At 42.6% G+C, this 13484-nt stretch overlaps 1 protein-coding gene across 6 annotated transcripts in view; it reads right to left on the bottom strand.

Moving 5' to 3' along the window:
* Positions 1-13484, bottom strand: part of dst (dystonin) — a 197924-nt gene that overhangs the window by 98754 nt on the left and 85686 nt on the right. For all 6 annotated transcript variants that reach the window (XM_090213021.1, XM_090213020.1, XM_090213022.1 and 3 more), the window contains one exon: positions 1091-1257. In XM_090213021.1, coding sequence (XP_090069147.1) covers positions 1091-1257 — 167 coding nt within the window. The remainder of the gene's footprint in view (positions 1-1090; positions 1258-13484) is intronic.

The following is a 13484-nucleotide window of genomic DNA, read 5'->3' as shown; positions in this document are numbered from 1 at the left end:
CAAAGTTCAAGGGGGCCGAATACTTTCGCAAGGCACTGTAGGTCAATGGTTAAGTAAAACAGTTCCACATGGCCCACACATACATCAATATCCATTGACCTTAACAATGGTTGACAGCAAATAATTATGTGACATTAACCATGACAAACAAAAGGGAGAGAAAAAGGATAAATACGTCTCCATCTACTAGTCAGTCTAGTTAATCTAATTTTAGGTCAGTCCAACAAGGTAGAGCAGTATTTCTCATCCCTGGTCTTCCAGTACCCCCAACAGTACACATTTTTATTGTGACCCTGAACAAGCCCACCTGATTTAACTTGTCAACTAATCATCAAGCTATCAATGAGTTGAATGAGGTGTGTTTGAACAGGGCTACAACAAAAATGTGTACTGTTGGGAGTACTGGAGGACCAGGGTTGGGAAACACTGACGTAGAGTGTACTGGGTCATACTGAAATCTGATCATGTCTAGCTGAAAAGCTAACAGCCCCCTAATAACTAGTCAAAACCACTAAGTGCTGCCTCATTGGAATGAGGTCCAAGATTCAAAATGTGGTGGTGAACCGCAGACATGATTCAGCAAGACACAGCAAGTCAGAGGAGGAAAATAGTTATGTTGTTATGTATATTGTTTTTGTTATACACTGGGAATATACTCCTAGTGATATTACAGTTAAACCCTAATGAAAGACAAAATTGTTTTTAATATCCATTACAAAAGCATTGTGGAGCATTCAAGAAGGTCACTGTGCTGGAATTTATTTGGTGATTGGTGACATGTACATATTCTTTATCCCCTTACACTTGTGTATAAGGTAGTAGTTGTGGAATTGTTAGGTTAGATTACTCGTTGGTTATTACTGTATTGTCGGAACTAGAAGCACAAGCATTTCGCTACATTCGCATTAACATCTGCTAACCATGTGTATGTGACCAATTCAATTTTATTTTATTTTGATTTTATTTGATACAAGGGTCTCTTTTTCAGATACAGGTTCTGTACCTCAAGTGTTACCTGTATTTGTGAATGATGGTGTTACCTGTATTTGTGAATGATGGTGTTACCTGTATTTGTGAATGATGGTGTTACCTGTATTTGTGAATGATAGCGTTGAAAAGCCTCCCATCCCTCCAGGAGGAGGTGAAGTTGTCACAGCGTACGCCCACATAGCCCTCGGTCATCTGCTGGGACCACATCAGCAGACGCTCCTTGGCTGTCATGTCCTCCGACTCCCCGCAAACATGGATCTCAGAGATCTGGAGAGGAACAACATAGTTAATACAGCTGTTAGTGTAGGATGTAGGATCTTCAGATGTAGGATCTTCATTCGAACCAGTTTCTACAGCAGGAAATGTAAATTATTATGTGGATTATAATTAATGGAAGGTTTTGTAGGAGTTGGTCGATTTTTCGTAAGGGAAAATCAAATCTCAAATTTATAAGTGGAAATTACAAACTTCAGAAGCCTTTGATAAACCTCAAATACACTATACATTTTACGTTTCCTGCATTGAAGAAAAGTTTGCCTGCAACAGGGTGATCAAATGAAGATCCTACATCTGTACCATCAAACACCTAAATTACCATCAAACATATGGGTGAGACAGACCAAATAATACTTCAGGGACATTTTTCAGATGTCAGGAACAGCATTTCTAGAGTCACACGTAGAATAACTAATAACAACATTAATTTCCTAACACACATTATCATGTGCTGAATTAATAAAAACACATGATAATTGTCTGCACCAAATTCAAGACAGACACCTCCATATTTCCTTATTTGGTTGTAAAATGTAAAATTGGCAGTGTCGACATACAGCTGGCTAATAAATAAGCCATTCGTTGGCACATGTTAAAGAGTGTGATGACCTCAAACCAAACACATTCCCCTGTTGCTTCAACTCAGTTGACATCAGGTAGCAATTCCATGTATCTGGAGCTGGAAGAACAACATGATCACCTCTGACCTAGACAACAGGAAGCGACCTTTGAACCACTCCTGCTGTGTTATCATGTTTCATGTTTTGCAAGGCAATGTTGACCTAGTTACACTTTCACAATCTGGTGGATGAGCTAGGAAAGACGGACATTGAAACTAAGGTTGAGAGAAATGATGATGAGTCCTTTAAACAGGTCAACATTCACAAGGCGGTTTACCAGTACGTGTACTCAGAGCATGCGCTGACCAGCTGGAAAGTGTCCTCACTGATATTTTCAACCTATCCCTGACCGGGTCGGTAATACCTACATGTTTCAAGCAGACCAACATAGTCCCTGTGTCCAAGAATGCAACGGTAACCTGCCTAAATGACTATCGACCCGTAGCACTCATGTTTGTAGCCATGTAGAGCTTTGAAAGGTTGGTCATGGCTCACATCAACACCATCATCACAAAAACCCTAGACCCACTCAAATGTACATACAGCCCAAACAGAACCACAGATGACACAATCTCTATTGCACTCCACACTGCTCTTTCCCACCTGGACAAAACACCTACGTGAGAATGCTGTTCATTAACTACAGCTCAGTGTTCAACACCATAGTGCCCTCAAAGCTCATCACTAAGCTACGGACCCTGAGACTGAACATCTCCCTCTGCATCAGGACCCTGGACTTCCTGACGGCCGCACCCAGGTGGTAAGGCTAGGCAACAACACACGCTGATCCTCAACACGGGGCCCCTCAGGGGTGCGTGCTTAGTCCCCTCCTGTACTCCCTGTTCACCCACAAATGCGTGGCCAAGCACAATGCCAACACCATCATTAAGTTTGCCGATGACACAGCAAGGAGGACTGATCACTGACAACGAGGAGAAGAGGTCAGACACCTGGCAGTGTGGTGCCAGGACAACAACCGGCATCCGACCGCAAGGTGCTACAGAGGAAAGTGTGTTTGCATTGACCCCCCCCCCTTTTTTACACTGCTGCTACTCACTGTTAATGATCTATGCATAGTCACTTTACCCCTACCTACAAGTGCATATTACCTCAATAACCATGACTAACCTGTACCACCCTAACCTGTACCCCCTGTATACAACCTCGTTATTTTTATTTTATTGTGTTACTTTTTTTACTTGAGTTTATTTAGTAAATATTTTCTTAACTGTTATTTTTCTTAAAATTGCATTGTTGGTTCAGGGCTTGTAAGTAAGCATTTCACAGTAAGGTCCACACCTATTGTATAAATCAAATAAAATGTGATTTGATAATGTGAGATATCGTAGCAGTCTTGTTCAGTAGGTTTGGGGGCAGGCTAAAAGGATAATATTCACTGCATTTGGAAAGTACTCCGAGCATTTGACTTTTTCCACATTTTGTTACAAAATATTTTTATTCTAAAATGGATTCAATTGTTAGTCCCACTTTGGGTCTTCTTGGGTATGATGGCACGAGCTTGGCACACCTGTATTTGGGGAGTTTCTCCTATTCTTCCTCGCAGATCCTCTCAAGCTCTGTCAGGTTGGATGGGGAGCGTCAATGCACAGCTATTTTCAGGTCTCTCCAGAGATGTTCGATCGGGTTCAAGTCCGGGCCCTGGCTGGGCCACTCAAGGACCTTCAGCGACTTGTCCCGAAGCCACTCCTGCGCAGTCTTGGCTGTGTGCTTAGGGTCATTGTCCTGTTGGAAGGTAAACCTTTGCCCCAGTCTGAGGTCCTGAGCTCTCTGGAGCAGGTTTTCATCAAGGATCTCTCTGTGTTTCGTTCATCTTTCCCTCGAGCCTGACAAGTCACCCAGTCCCTGCCGCTGAAAAACATCCCCACAGCATGATTCTGCAGCCACCATGCTTCACCGTAGGGATGAAGGCCAAAGGGTTCCATTTTGGTTTAATCAGACCAGAGAATCTTGTTTCTCATGGTCTGAGAGTCTTTAGGTGCCTTTTGGCAAACTCTAAGCGGGCTGTCATGTGTCTTTTACTGAGAAGTGGCTTCCGTCTGGCCACTCTACCATAAAAGCATTATTGGTGGAGTGATGCAGAGATGGTCCTTCTGGAAGGTTCTCACATTTCCACAGAGGAACTCTGGAGCTCTGTCAGAGTGACCATCGGGTTCTTGGTCACATCCCTGACCAAGGCCCTTCTCCCCTAATTGCTCAGTTTGGCCGGACAGCCAGCTCTAAGAAGAGTCTTGGTGGTTCCAAACTTATTTCATTTAAGAATGATGGAGGACACTGTGTTCTTGGGGACCTTCAATGCTGCAGAAATGTTTTGGTTCCTTTCCCCAGATCTGTGCCTCGAAACAATCCTGACTTGGAGCTCAACGGACAATTCCTTCGAACTTATGGCTTGGTTTTTTCTCTGACATGCACTGTCAACTGTGGGACCTTCTATAGACAGGTGTGTGCCTTTCCAAATCATGTCCAATCAATTGAATTTACCCCAGGTGGACTCCAATCAAGTTGTAGAAACATCTCAAGGATGATTAATGAGAACAGGATGCATCTGAGCTCAATTTCGAGTCTCATAGCAAAGGGTCTGAATACTTATGTAAGTAAGGTATTTCTGTTTTCTTGTAATAAATGTGTTTTCACTTTGTCATTATGGGGAATTGACTTGCCTAGTTAAAATTGTAAATTGCTCAAAAGACCAACATGAACACAAGGTTGTTACACTTTCGTATACTTAGAATTACGTCATGGAAAATAGTGGTCTCGCAGAAATAAAATGCTTCCTTTGGGATTTACATGTGCATTTTAGTCATTCAGCAGACACTCTTATCCAGAGAGACTTACAGTTGGTGTATTCATCTTCATATAGCTAGGTGAGACAAATACATACCACAATCGTAGCAAGTACATTTTCCCTCAGAGTAGTTATCAGCAGTCAGTGCTAGTGGGAAAATACTTTTCTTATTATGTTTTTTGTGTGCGTGTGGGAGGGGTGGGGGTGCGCCGTGGGATATTTTCCTTTAGAATCTGAAAACAGGGAAATTGTGTAGCTGTGTCTGAGAAGTAAGGAGTGGGTGAGTTGCATGGACCTCAGTAATCATAACATCAACATTTCAAGGAGAATCAAAGGACAAATAACCTTTCCAAATGCCAGCTGTTTATCACTGAAGTATACTACATTGCTAAAATCCAATTATTTACAGCAAACACATTGTACACATAAATAAAAGATGCATGATTTTTCCATAAAAGCAGTATCAAACCACTTTAGAACCTGGTTTGTCATAAGTGGTAGAACCCTAGTAGCCAAACTTGAGCTGAGGTGAGGCTCACCAGAAACACTGCTGAGTGAAATATCTTGTGAAGGGAAACAAGTTAGTTAACTACATAGAGCTTTGTAATTATCTCTGTGTCCATGTGTTGTGGCTTTGTAGGATGTAACGTGTATATTACAGCTCTACATCACAGTTATGCTGTTATTTGACTCAAAGGGATTCTTACACGTTGTCATAGTGTAAATATAGTTGTCTTCTGAATGGTTTTAGAGAGCAAATGGCGGTTAGCAGTCTGCCAGTACAGTACAGGGAAAGATAGTGGCGTAAAGCCAAATCACACATCAACTCAAACACCGTCTCTATGCAACGCCACTGCAATGGAACAACACTTCACGGAATAATGAAAACATACGAAAGCATCTGTACAGATGTAGGATCTTAATTTGAGCCATGATACAGCTGCAGGAAATGCAAATTATTCTCTGGATTATCATTAATTTACATTTTTGTCTGAAATTTCAAAGTGGAAATGACAAAACTTTAGAAACCTGAAATACACTACAAGTTTGCATTTCCTGCTGAGCAGGAATCAGAGAGGTGAGGGGGGCTGACATAATCGATATCCACCGCGCCCGGGGAACAGTGGGTTTACTGCCTGGCTCAGGAGCAGAGTAGTTCTGCTAAAAAAGCTCAAATTCAAGGGGATGCAGGCGAACATAACGAACAAACCACTCTTCATGATTCCACTCGTTCACAATGACCCAGACGTAATTAGAAATGTCAGAAAAATAATATAAGCGCTCTGAGCTATGATCACCACTGGGAGCGATATTTACAGTTACATACACCTCAGCCAAATACATTTAAACTCAGTTTTTCTCAATAGAGAGCAGAGAGAATGATTTGTTTCAGCTTTTATTTCTTTCATCACATTCCCAGTGGGTCAGAAGTTTACAAACACTCAATTAGTATTTGGTAGCATTGGCTTTAAATTGTTTAACTTGGGTAAAACGTTTCGGGTAGCCTTCCACAAGCTTCCCACAATAAGTTGGGTGAATTTTGGCCCATTCCTCCTGACAGAGTTGATGTAACTGAGTCAGGTTTGTAGGCCTCCTTGCTCACACACGCTTTTTCAGTTCTGCCCACATATTTTCTATGGGATTGAGGTCAGAGGTTTGTGATGGCCACTCTAATACCTTGACTTTGTTGGCCTTAAGCCATTTTGCCACATCTTTGGAAGTATGCTTGGGGTCATTGTCCATTTGGAAGACCCATTTATGACCAAGTTTTAACTTCCTGACTGATGTCTGGAGATGTTGCTTCAATATATCCACGTAATTTTCCTACCTCATGATGCTATCTATTTTGTGAAGTGCACCAGTCCCTTCTGTAGCAAAGCACCCCCACAACATGATCCTGCCACTCCCATGCTTCACGGTTGGGATGGTGTTCTTCGGCTTGCAAGCCTCCACCTTTTTTCTCCAAACATAACGATGGTCATTATAGCCAAACAGTTCAACTTTTGTTTCATCAGACCAGAGGACTTTCCTCCATGTGCAGTTGCAAACCGAAGTCTGGCTTTTTTATGGCGGTTTTGGAGCAGTGGCTTCTTCCTTTTCGCACCAAAGTACGTTAATCTCTAGGAGACAGAATGCGTCTCCTTCCTGAGCGGTATGACGGCTGCGTGCTCCCGTGGTGTTTATACTTGTGTACTATTGATTGTACAGATGAAAGCGGTACCTTCAGGCGTTTGGAAATTGCCCCCAAAGGATGAACCAGACCTGTGGAGGTCAACAATTTTTTTCTGAGGTCTTGTCTGCTTTCTTTTGATTTTCCCATGATGTCAAGCAAAGAGGCACTGAGTTTGAAGGTAGGCCTTGAAATACATCCACAGGTACACCTCCAATTGACTCAAATTATGGAAATTTACAAGCTGTTTAAAGGCACAGTCAACTTACTGATGTAAACTTCTGACCCACTGGAATTGTGATACAATGAATTATAAGTGAAATAATCTGTCTGTAAACAATTGTTGGAAAAATTACTTGTGTCATGCACAAAGTAGATGTCCTAACTGACTTGCCAAAACTATAGTTTGTTAACAATACATTTGTAGAGTGGTTGAAAAACGAGTTTTAATGACTCCAACCTAAGTGTATGTAAACTTCCGACTTCAACTGTACATGCTGACCCGTAACAGATACTAAATATATATTTAAATGTTTTTCAAATTTGAAAATATTACTGAGGTCCGGACCTCATAGTTACGGCCATTGTTACAATAGCTGGCTACTGATATGCTAGCACATGATATTTTGGTCCACACATATTGGCTGGCTATAAATAGCTTGCAGTTGGTTTACCTCTTGTTTGGCGGATGTACACTTGGAAGACACTTGGAGAGATAATAGATAATCTGGAGAGAGGGACCCTCTTCCAGAGCAGGTGTGGACCCTCCTCCTCTTGTGAACTTGAGTGCTCCATAAGATTTCGGGGAGCTCTTCTAGGTTCTCTGATCTGTCATTGTCTCCTCTCAGGGTTCGGAGCATATGCTCCATGGCGCCGAATGTCATTGCCCGCGTCAACTGCTTATGTGACAGCTTCTTTTCCAGCAGGCTGTCCTTAGGAGCGATACTCCTGGAGGTTTTGGTGATGCCATGGAGAATTGCCTCTCGGTCTGTCTGGTGTGCTGAAATTTGTCCCGATTGGGATGCTAACTTATTCCCAGGAGGAACTTTGGGGACCTCCCCAACATACAGCCCTTTGCTCATACTTCCCAGCCTGGGTCTGGGTGTCTCCCCTTCCTGTCCTCCCTCCATCCCAACCTGGCCCATGATGCCAATGTCTGCTTCATGCTGGAGCTCTACCCTCCTGGGGATATCCTCCTTACTCTGGACGCTCTCTCCCCCTCTGCTCTGGATGGATTCTGGCCACTGAAACTCCCCCAATTTCCTCTTCTTCTTCCTCTGGAAGTAGCGCCGGCCACGAAGCTCTTTGGACTCGGGGCTGAGCGGAGCTTTGGTGTGGTCCACATAACATTCCTCCTTGGGGCCCCTCACACAGCCACACACGTTGCCCATGACTTTCAGACATGCATTCCCTTTCTATAAACTGTGTTAAGTTCCTTCTAACTGTAGTTTTCACGCCGGGATTCCGCTAGTGAACTTAACTTGATCTAGAGCTCTGTTATTCCACTGAGAGGCAGCCATAGTTCTCCTCCAAGGGGGAGGAGAGGAAGTGATGGCAGGCAGCCTGGCAACAGACCTAAACACCCCTCCCCTTCACACAGAGATGGGTTGCCTGGGGAGAGAGTCTGTCTGTCCTTATGCCTGCCTGTCGCAGACTCCCAGAAGAACACAGCTGAGATGTCCCAGGCACTTCCTTCTGTCACTCCTCTCTTCTGTCACTGCTCTCCTCTCAACTGCTCTGCTCTTAGGAATCCTCTAAGTCTCTGAAACATTTCCTTTGCCCAGCTAATCCAACACAAACACATAAATGCACCACCGGAGAGGCAGAGGCACTGCCACGTCCCAAACGATTCTACCTCATAGCTGACAGAGAGAGAAACAGCCCTGCTTCCTGGTTCGGGGTGTCCTCCTTATCTGAAGTCTAAACACAGCCCCCTCTGGGTGTGATTTCACCCCACTGCAATTCCCCACTATGGTCGTGACCCCGACTTTGAAAACCACTGCATTATGTATTACTGCCCCACAGTTGCAAGAAGTGACAAGGCTCCTAGACTCCCACGCATAGGCTACTTTCTGTCCCTAGCACTAAAACTGAAACTAAATCATATAAACAACATATAGACATGTTTTTATATAACTTTAAATAAAAACTAGTAAACTCGATTTTTAAAACTAATGGAAACTAAAGTGAATTTCGTCAAATGTGGCTGTTTATAACAGGGCTGCCTGTCTGACGGGGGAAGGGAGGGAGAGCAGCAGGACAAGATCAGCTGGCTGTCTGGTGTCTGCTCTGCCGGCTAATGGCCACTGATTACACCATATGGGAAAACTTTGCTCAGCAAGTTGGCCTTCCCTGATAGGCAGTACCAAGCAGAGAGAATCCCTGCCTATCATAGGGGCTTTTAAAATAACAGGACAGCATGGGTCAACAAAAGCAGTCGACGCAAATCCTGGCAGCTAACAAAGCCCTACCACTTTGTCTATTAATCAGACTGTATACAATCGCAAAGCCAGAAGTGGGGCTTGAGTCCAATGGTTTAAACAAACACTATTATCCAGCCAGACCATTGCCATCCCAGTTCAACTGAGGGCAAATACAGAATACACTTAGCACAGGAAGTGACTTGTGTACACTATACGACCTATGGAACACACATAGTGAGTAGATTATATGTAATTGTATATGTGAATTGTATAGCATGTACTGTCCATGAAAAGCATCTAAAGTTTGTGATTTTTGTTTAATATATTCAACAAAATTTGGGACAGATAGTTAAATTGGCAAGACCTCAGGAAGAGCGTTTATTGAAATAGTATAAATAATTATTTTGCACAGCACAACTAAAAAGAACTGTCCCACCAGGCTCTGACACTATTCTGACGGCAGTGACATTTCCCCTGAAGGTTCCAGAACTAGGTCCTGCAGTTTACATACTGTATACCTGGCTGGCTACAGCACATTCAACATTCACAGTATACTGCACAAAAGGAAAACTACTTCATAAACCATAACACAAGAGCAGCCTATATTTACTTTTATGGAAAATCTGCTTTCTATGTTAATGTATATATAAACTGAACAAAAATATGAACGCAACAACACAACAAGTGTTTGTCCCATGTTTCATGAGCTGAAATAAAAGATCCCAGAAATGTTCTATAGCCACAAAATTTTTTATTTCCATTCAAATGTGCACAAATTTGTTTACATCCCTGTTAGTGAGCATTTATCCTTTGCCAAGATAATCCCTCCACCTGACAGGCATATCAAGAATCTGATTAAACAGCATGATCATTACACAGTTCACCTTGTGCTGGGGACAATAAAAGGCCACTATAAAAAGTGCAGTATTTTCACAAAACAAAATATGACAGATTAAAGGGAGCGTGCAATTGGTATGCAGACTGAAAGAATGTCCACCAGAGCTGTTTTCAGAGAATTGAATATTAATTTCTCTACAATAAGCAACCGCAGACCACATGTATGGCGTTGTGTGGGAAAGTGGTTTGCTAATGTCAATGTTGTGAACAGAGTGCCCCAAGGTGGTGGTGGGCTTATGGTGTGGGCAGGCATAAGCTATGGATAACGAACACAATTGCATTTTATCGATGGCAATTTGAATGGACAGAAATACTGTGTATTCCAAGTCATGTGAAATCCATAGATTAGGGCCTAATTTATTTATTTCAATTGACTGATTTCCTTATATGAACTGTAACTCAGTAAAATCTTTGAAATTGTTGCATGTTGCGCTTATATTTTTGTTCAGTATATAAATTCCTGTGGTGTTTAAATAATATCTGAGTTTTGGCATACTGTAATTTCTCATTCCGTGCAAACCAATGTGGAAAATATAATTACAGTCTTCCAGCATTGAATAAAGTCTTAAAATACAGACATATATTTCACTGACTCATCTCAGATGTTTGTTTTGCAATGTCATCCTACTCTATCATTTCATCCTTTTTATTCACCCATCTAACAGGATGCTGGTGCTTCCAGCAAATGGCTGTCTTTGATCTCTAGAGAAGGGTGGAAGGATGGAAGGACGGAAGAGAGAGAGATGTGTTCATTACATTATGGCAGATTCCATCCTATCACATGCATTATGTCCCCTGGTGAAACAAGTCCAAAGCCTCCATAGATTGGTTTCTGTCAGTGAGATTTATTTTCGTAACCCTTGGAGACCTTGACTGTCAGTCAGATGACACTGTAGAGACCAAAGAGCAACAATATGATGATGCATCGTCAGTATATTCAGGTCTCATATATTCGGCAGTGTATTCAGGTCTCACTGCATCGTCACGGCAGTGTATTCAGGCCCCACTACATCGCCACGGTAGTATATTCAGGTCTTACTGCATAATTTCAGCAGTGTATTCATGTCTCACTGCCTCTTCACTGCTGAGACGATGCAGTGAGACCTGAATACACTGCCGAGACAAGGAAGTGAGACCTGAATACACTGCCGAGACGATGAAGTGAGACCTGAATACACTGCAGAGACAAGGAAGTGAGACCTGAATACACTGCCGAGACGATGAAGTGAGACCTGAATACACTGCCGAGACAAGGAAGTGAGACCTGAATACACTGCCGAGACGATGAAGTGAGACCTGAATACACTGCAGAGACAAGGAAGTGAGACCTGAATACACTGCCGAGACGATGAAGTGAGACCTGAATACACTGCAGAGACAAGGAAGTGAGACCTGAATACACTGCCGAGACGATGAAGTGAGACCTGAATACACTGCAGAGACAAGGAAGTGAGACCTGAATACACTGCAGAGACAAGGAAGTGAGACCTGAATACACTGCCGAGACGATGAAGTGAGACCTGAATACACTGCAGAGACAAGGAAGTGAGACCTGAATACACTGCAGAGACAAGGAAGTGAGACCTGAATACACTGCCGAGACGATGAAGTGAGACCTGAATACACTGCAGAGACAAGGAAGTGAGACCTGAATACACTGCCGAGACGATGAAGTGAGACCTGAATACACTGCAGAGACGATGAAGTGAGACCTGAATACACTGCAGAGACGATGAAGTGAGACCTGAATACTCACTGCATCGTCTCTGCAGTGTATTCAGGTCTCACTGCAGCTATTGATTTCCACATGAGACTGACTGAGTGGAAGACAATGCTTTCAATGCCTTGTCACAAGGGTGGATATGCAATATGCTTCCAACTGTAGGGAACACAGCAGGGACTTCAATGTATACATTATGTAAACACACCTAGGGACTGCCTTTGTAAAGCAATTCTCAACTAAACAGTCTGGAATGCTTTTGTATAACTTCAATAGCTACAGTCTATTGCTTCACTTCTTATCATACCATAGCAAGTGATGTATGAATGACATATGACATTCTTAAAAGGAAATATATCAGAGAATTAACACAATGCCATTGGATGATAATGACCGAATGTCTGGATCATCCTATAGGTAAAGGCAACTTGCTCCTTCCAAAACCTTTCTGATAGAGTCAAGTAGCATCAAAACAGGGTCCATCACTCTGTCACACTACTTTTCTGACAGCTAGGGTTTAACCTCATACAGAACTGATCAACATGTTCTCCAACTGCCATGCAACCCTGAAAAATCAAGAATCTACAGGTCCACAATCACTAGCTAGTAAAAATGCCCAGCGGCAAGCGTAAGAGTGACATGGGCAGGTGTAGACACACATCCCCCTAGCTACCCGTCAGCATGTTTTATGATTCCAAGCATTAGAAAATTATTTCATTTTTGCCATATTTGTCCTTCTGCAACAAGAACTTCAAATGATTGACTTTCAAAATATTCCGTCTCTTTTTGTTTTTACCAGACCTCATGGAGGCTGGGGTGTCTAGGCAACAGAGGAGAGACAGGAGAGATGGTGAGGCATGCAACTAGACACTACAACACTGCTCTCTGTCTGTTGAATTGGTATTGTACACTTACGTAAAAATACACTCCCCTATGTATTTAATTGGACAGTGAAGCTAAAACTTTGGCTGTATACTCCAGCATTTTGAATATGAAATCAAACGTTATATATGAGACATAATGTCACCTTTTCTTTGGGTTTGTTTTGGTTGTGTTTCGGATTACGTTGTGCCCAATAGAAATGAATGGTAAATAGTGCATTGTGTCATTGTGGAGTCACTTTTATTGTAAATAAGAATATAATATTTTTCTGAACACTTCTACATTAATGTGGGTTACCATGATTACGGAAAATCATGAATGAAGAGGGGATAATGTTAGGGAATAGGGTAGGTAGTTTAGACATCTCACTACCACTTCCACACTCCATCCTGCAGGGGGCGGCAGAAACCTTGTCCAAGTGCTGAGCCTGGTTGATAAGCAGATCAGGTGCAGCCAATCAAGGTGAAAGTCAGTGAGAGTCCCAGCTGGAAAAGCTGTGAAGCTACTGGTTTTCTTTGGTGGCTATGAGGCCTTTCGTATGGTTATGAGTCTTTAGTTTGGACATGGCTTTTGTATTTTTCCTTTTCGTACATATTTATGTTTCGTCACCATCTGAACAAATAATATTTCCCTTTGACTGGGCGACCAAGAGGTCAAGAACGAGCTGTCCCTAAGGTAAAGTGGCTGTCTCCTGGGTGAATGT

Source organism: Oncorhynchus mykiss, chromosome 20, assembly GCF_057628025.1.
Source record: "Oncorhynchus mykiss isolate SJ-2025 chromosome 20, ASM5762802v1, whole genome shotgun sequence".
NCBI lineage: Eukaryota > Metazoa > Chordata > Actinopteri > Salmoniformes > Salmonidae > Oncorhynchus > Oncorhynchus mykiss.
Note: the sequence above shows the minus strand (reverse complement) of the source record. Positions and strands in the feature narration are given on the sequence as shown.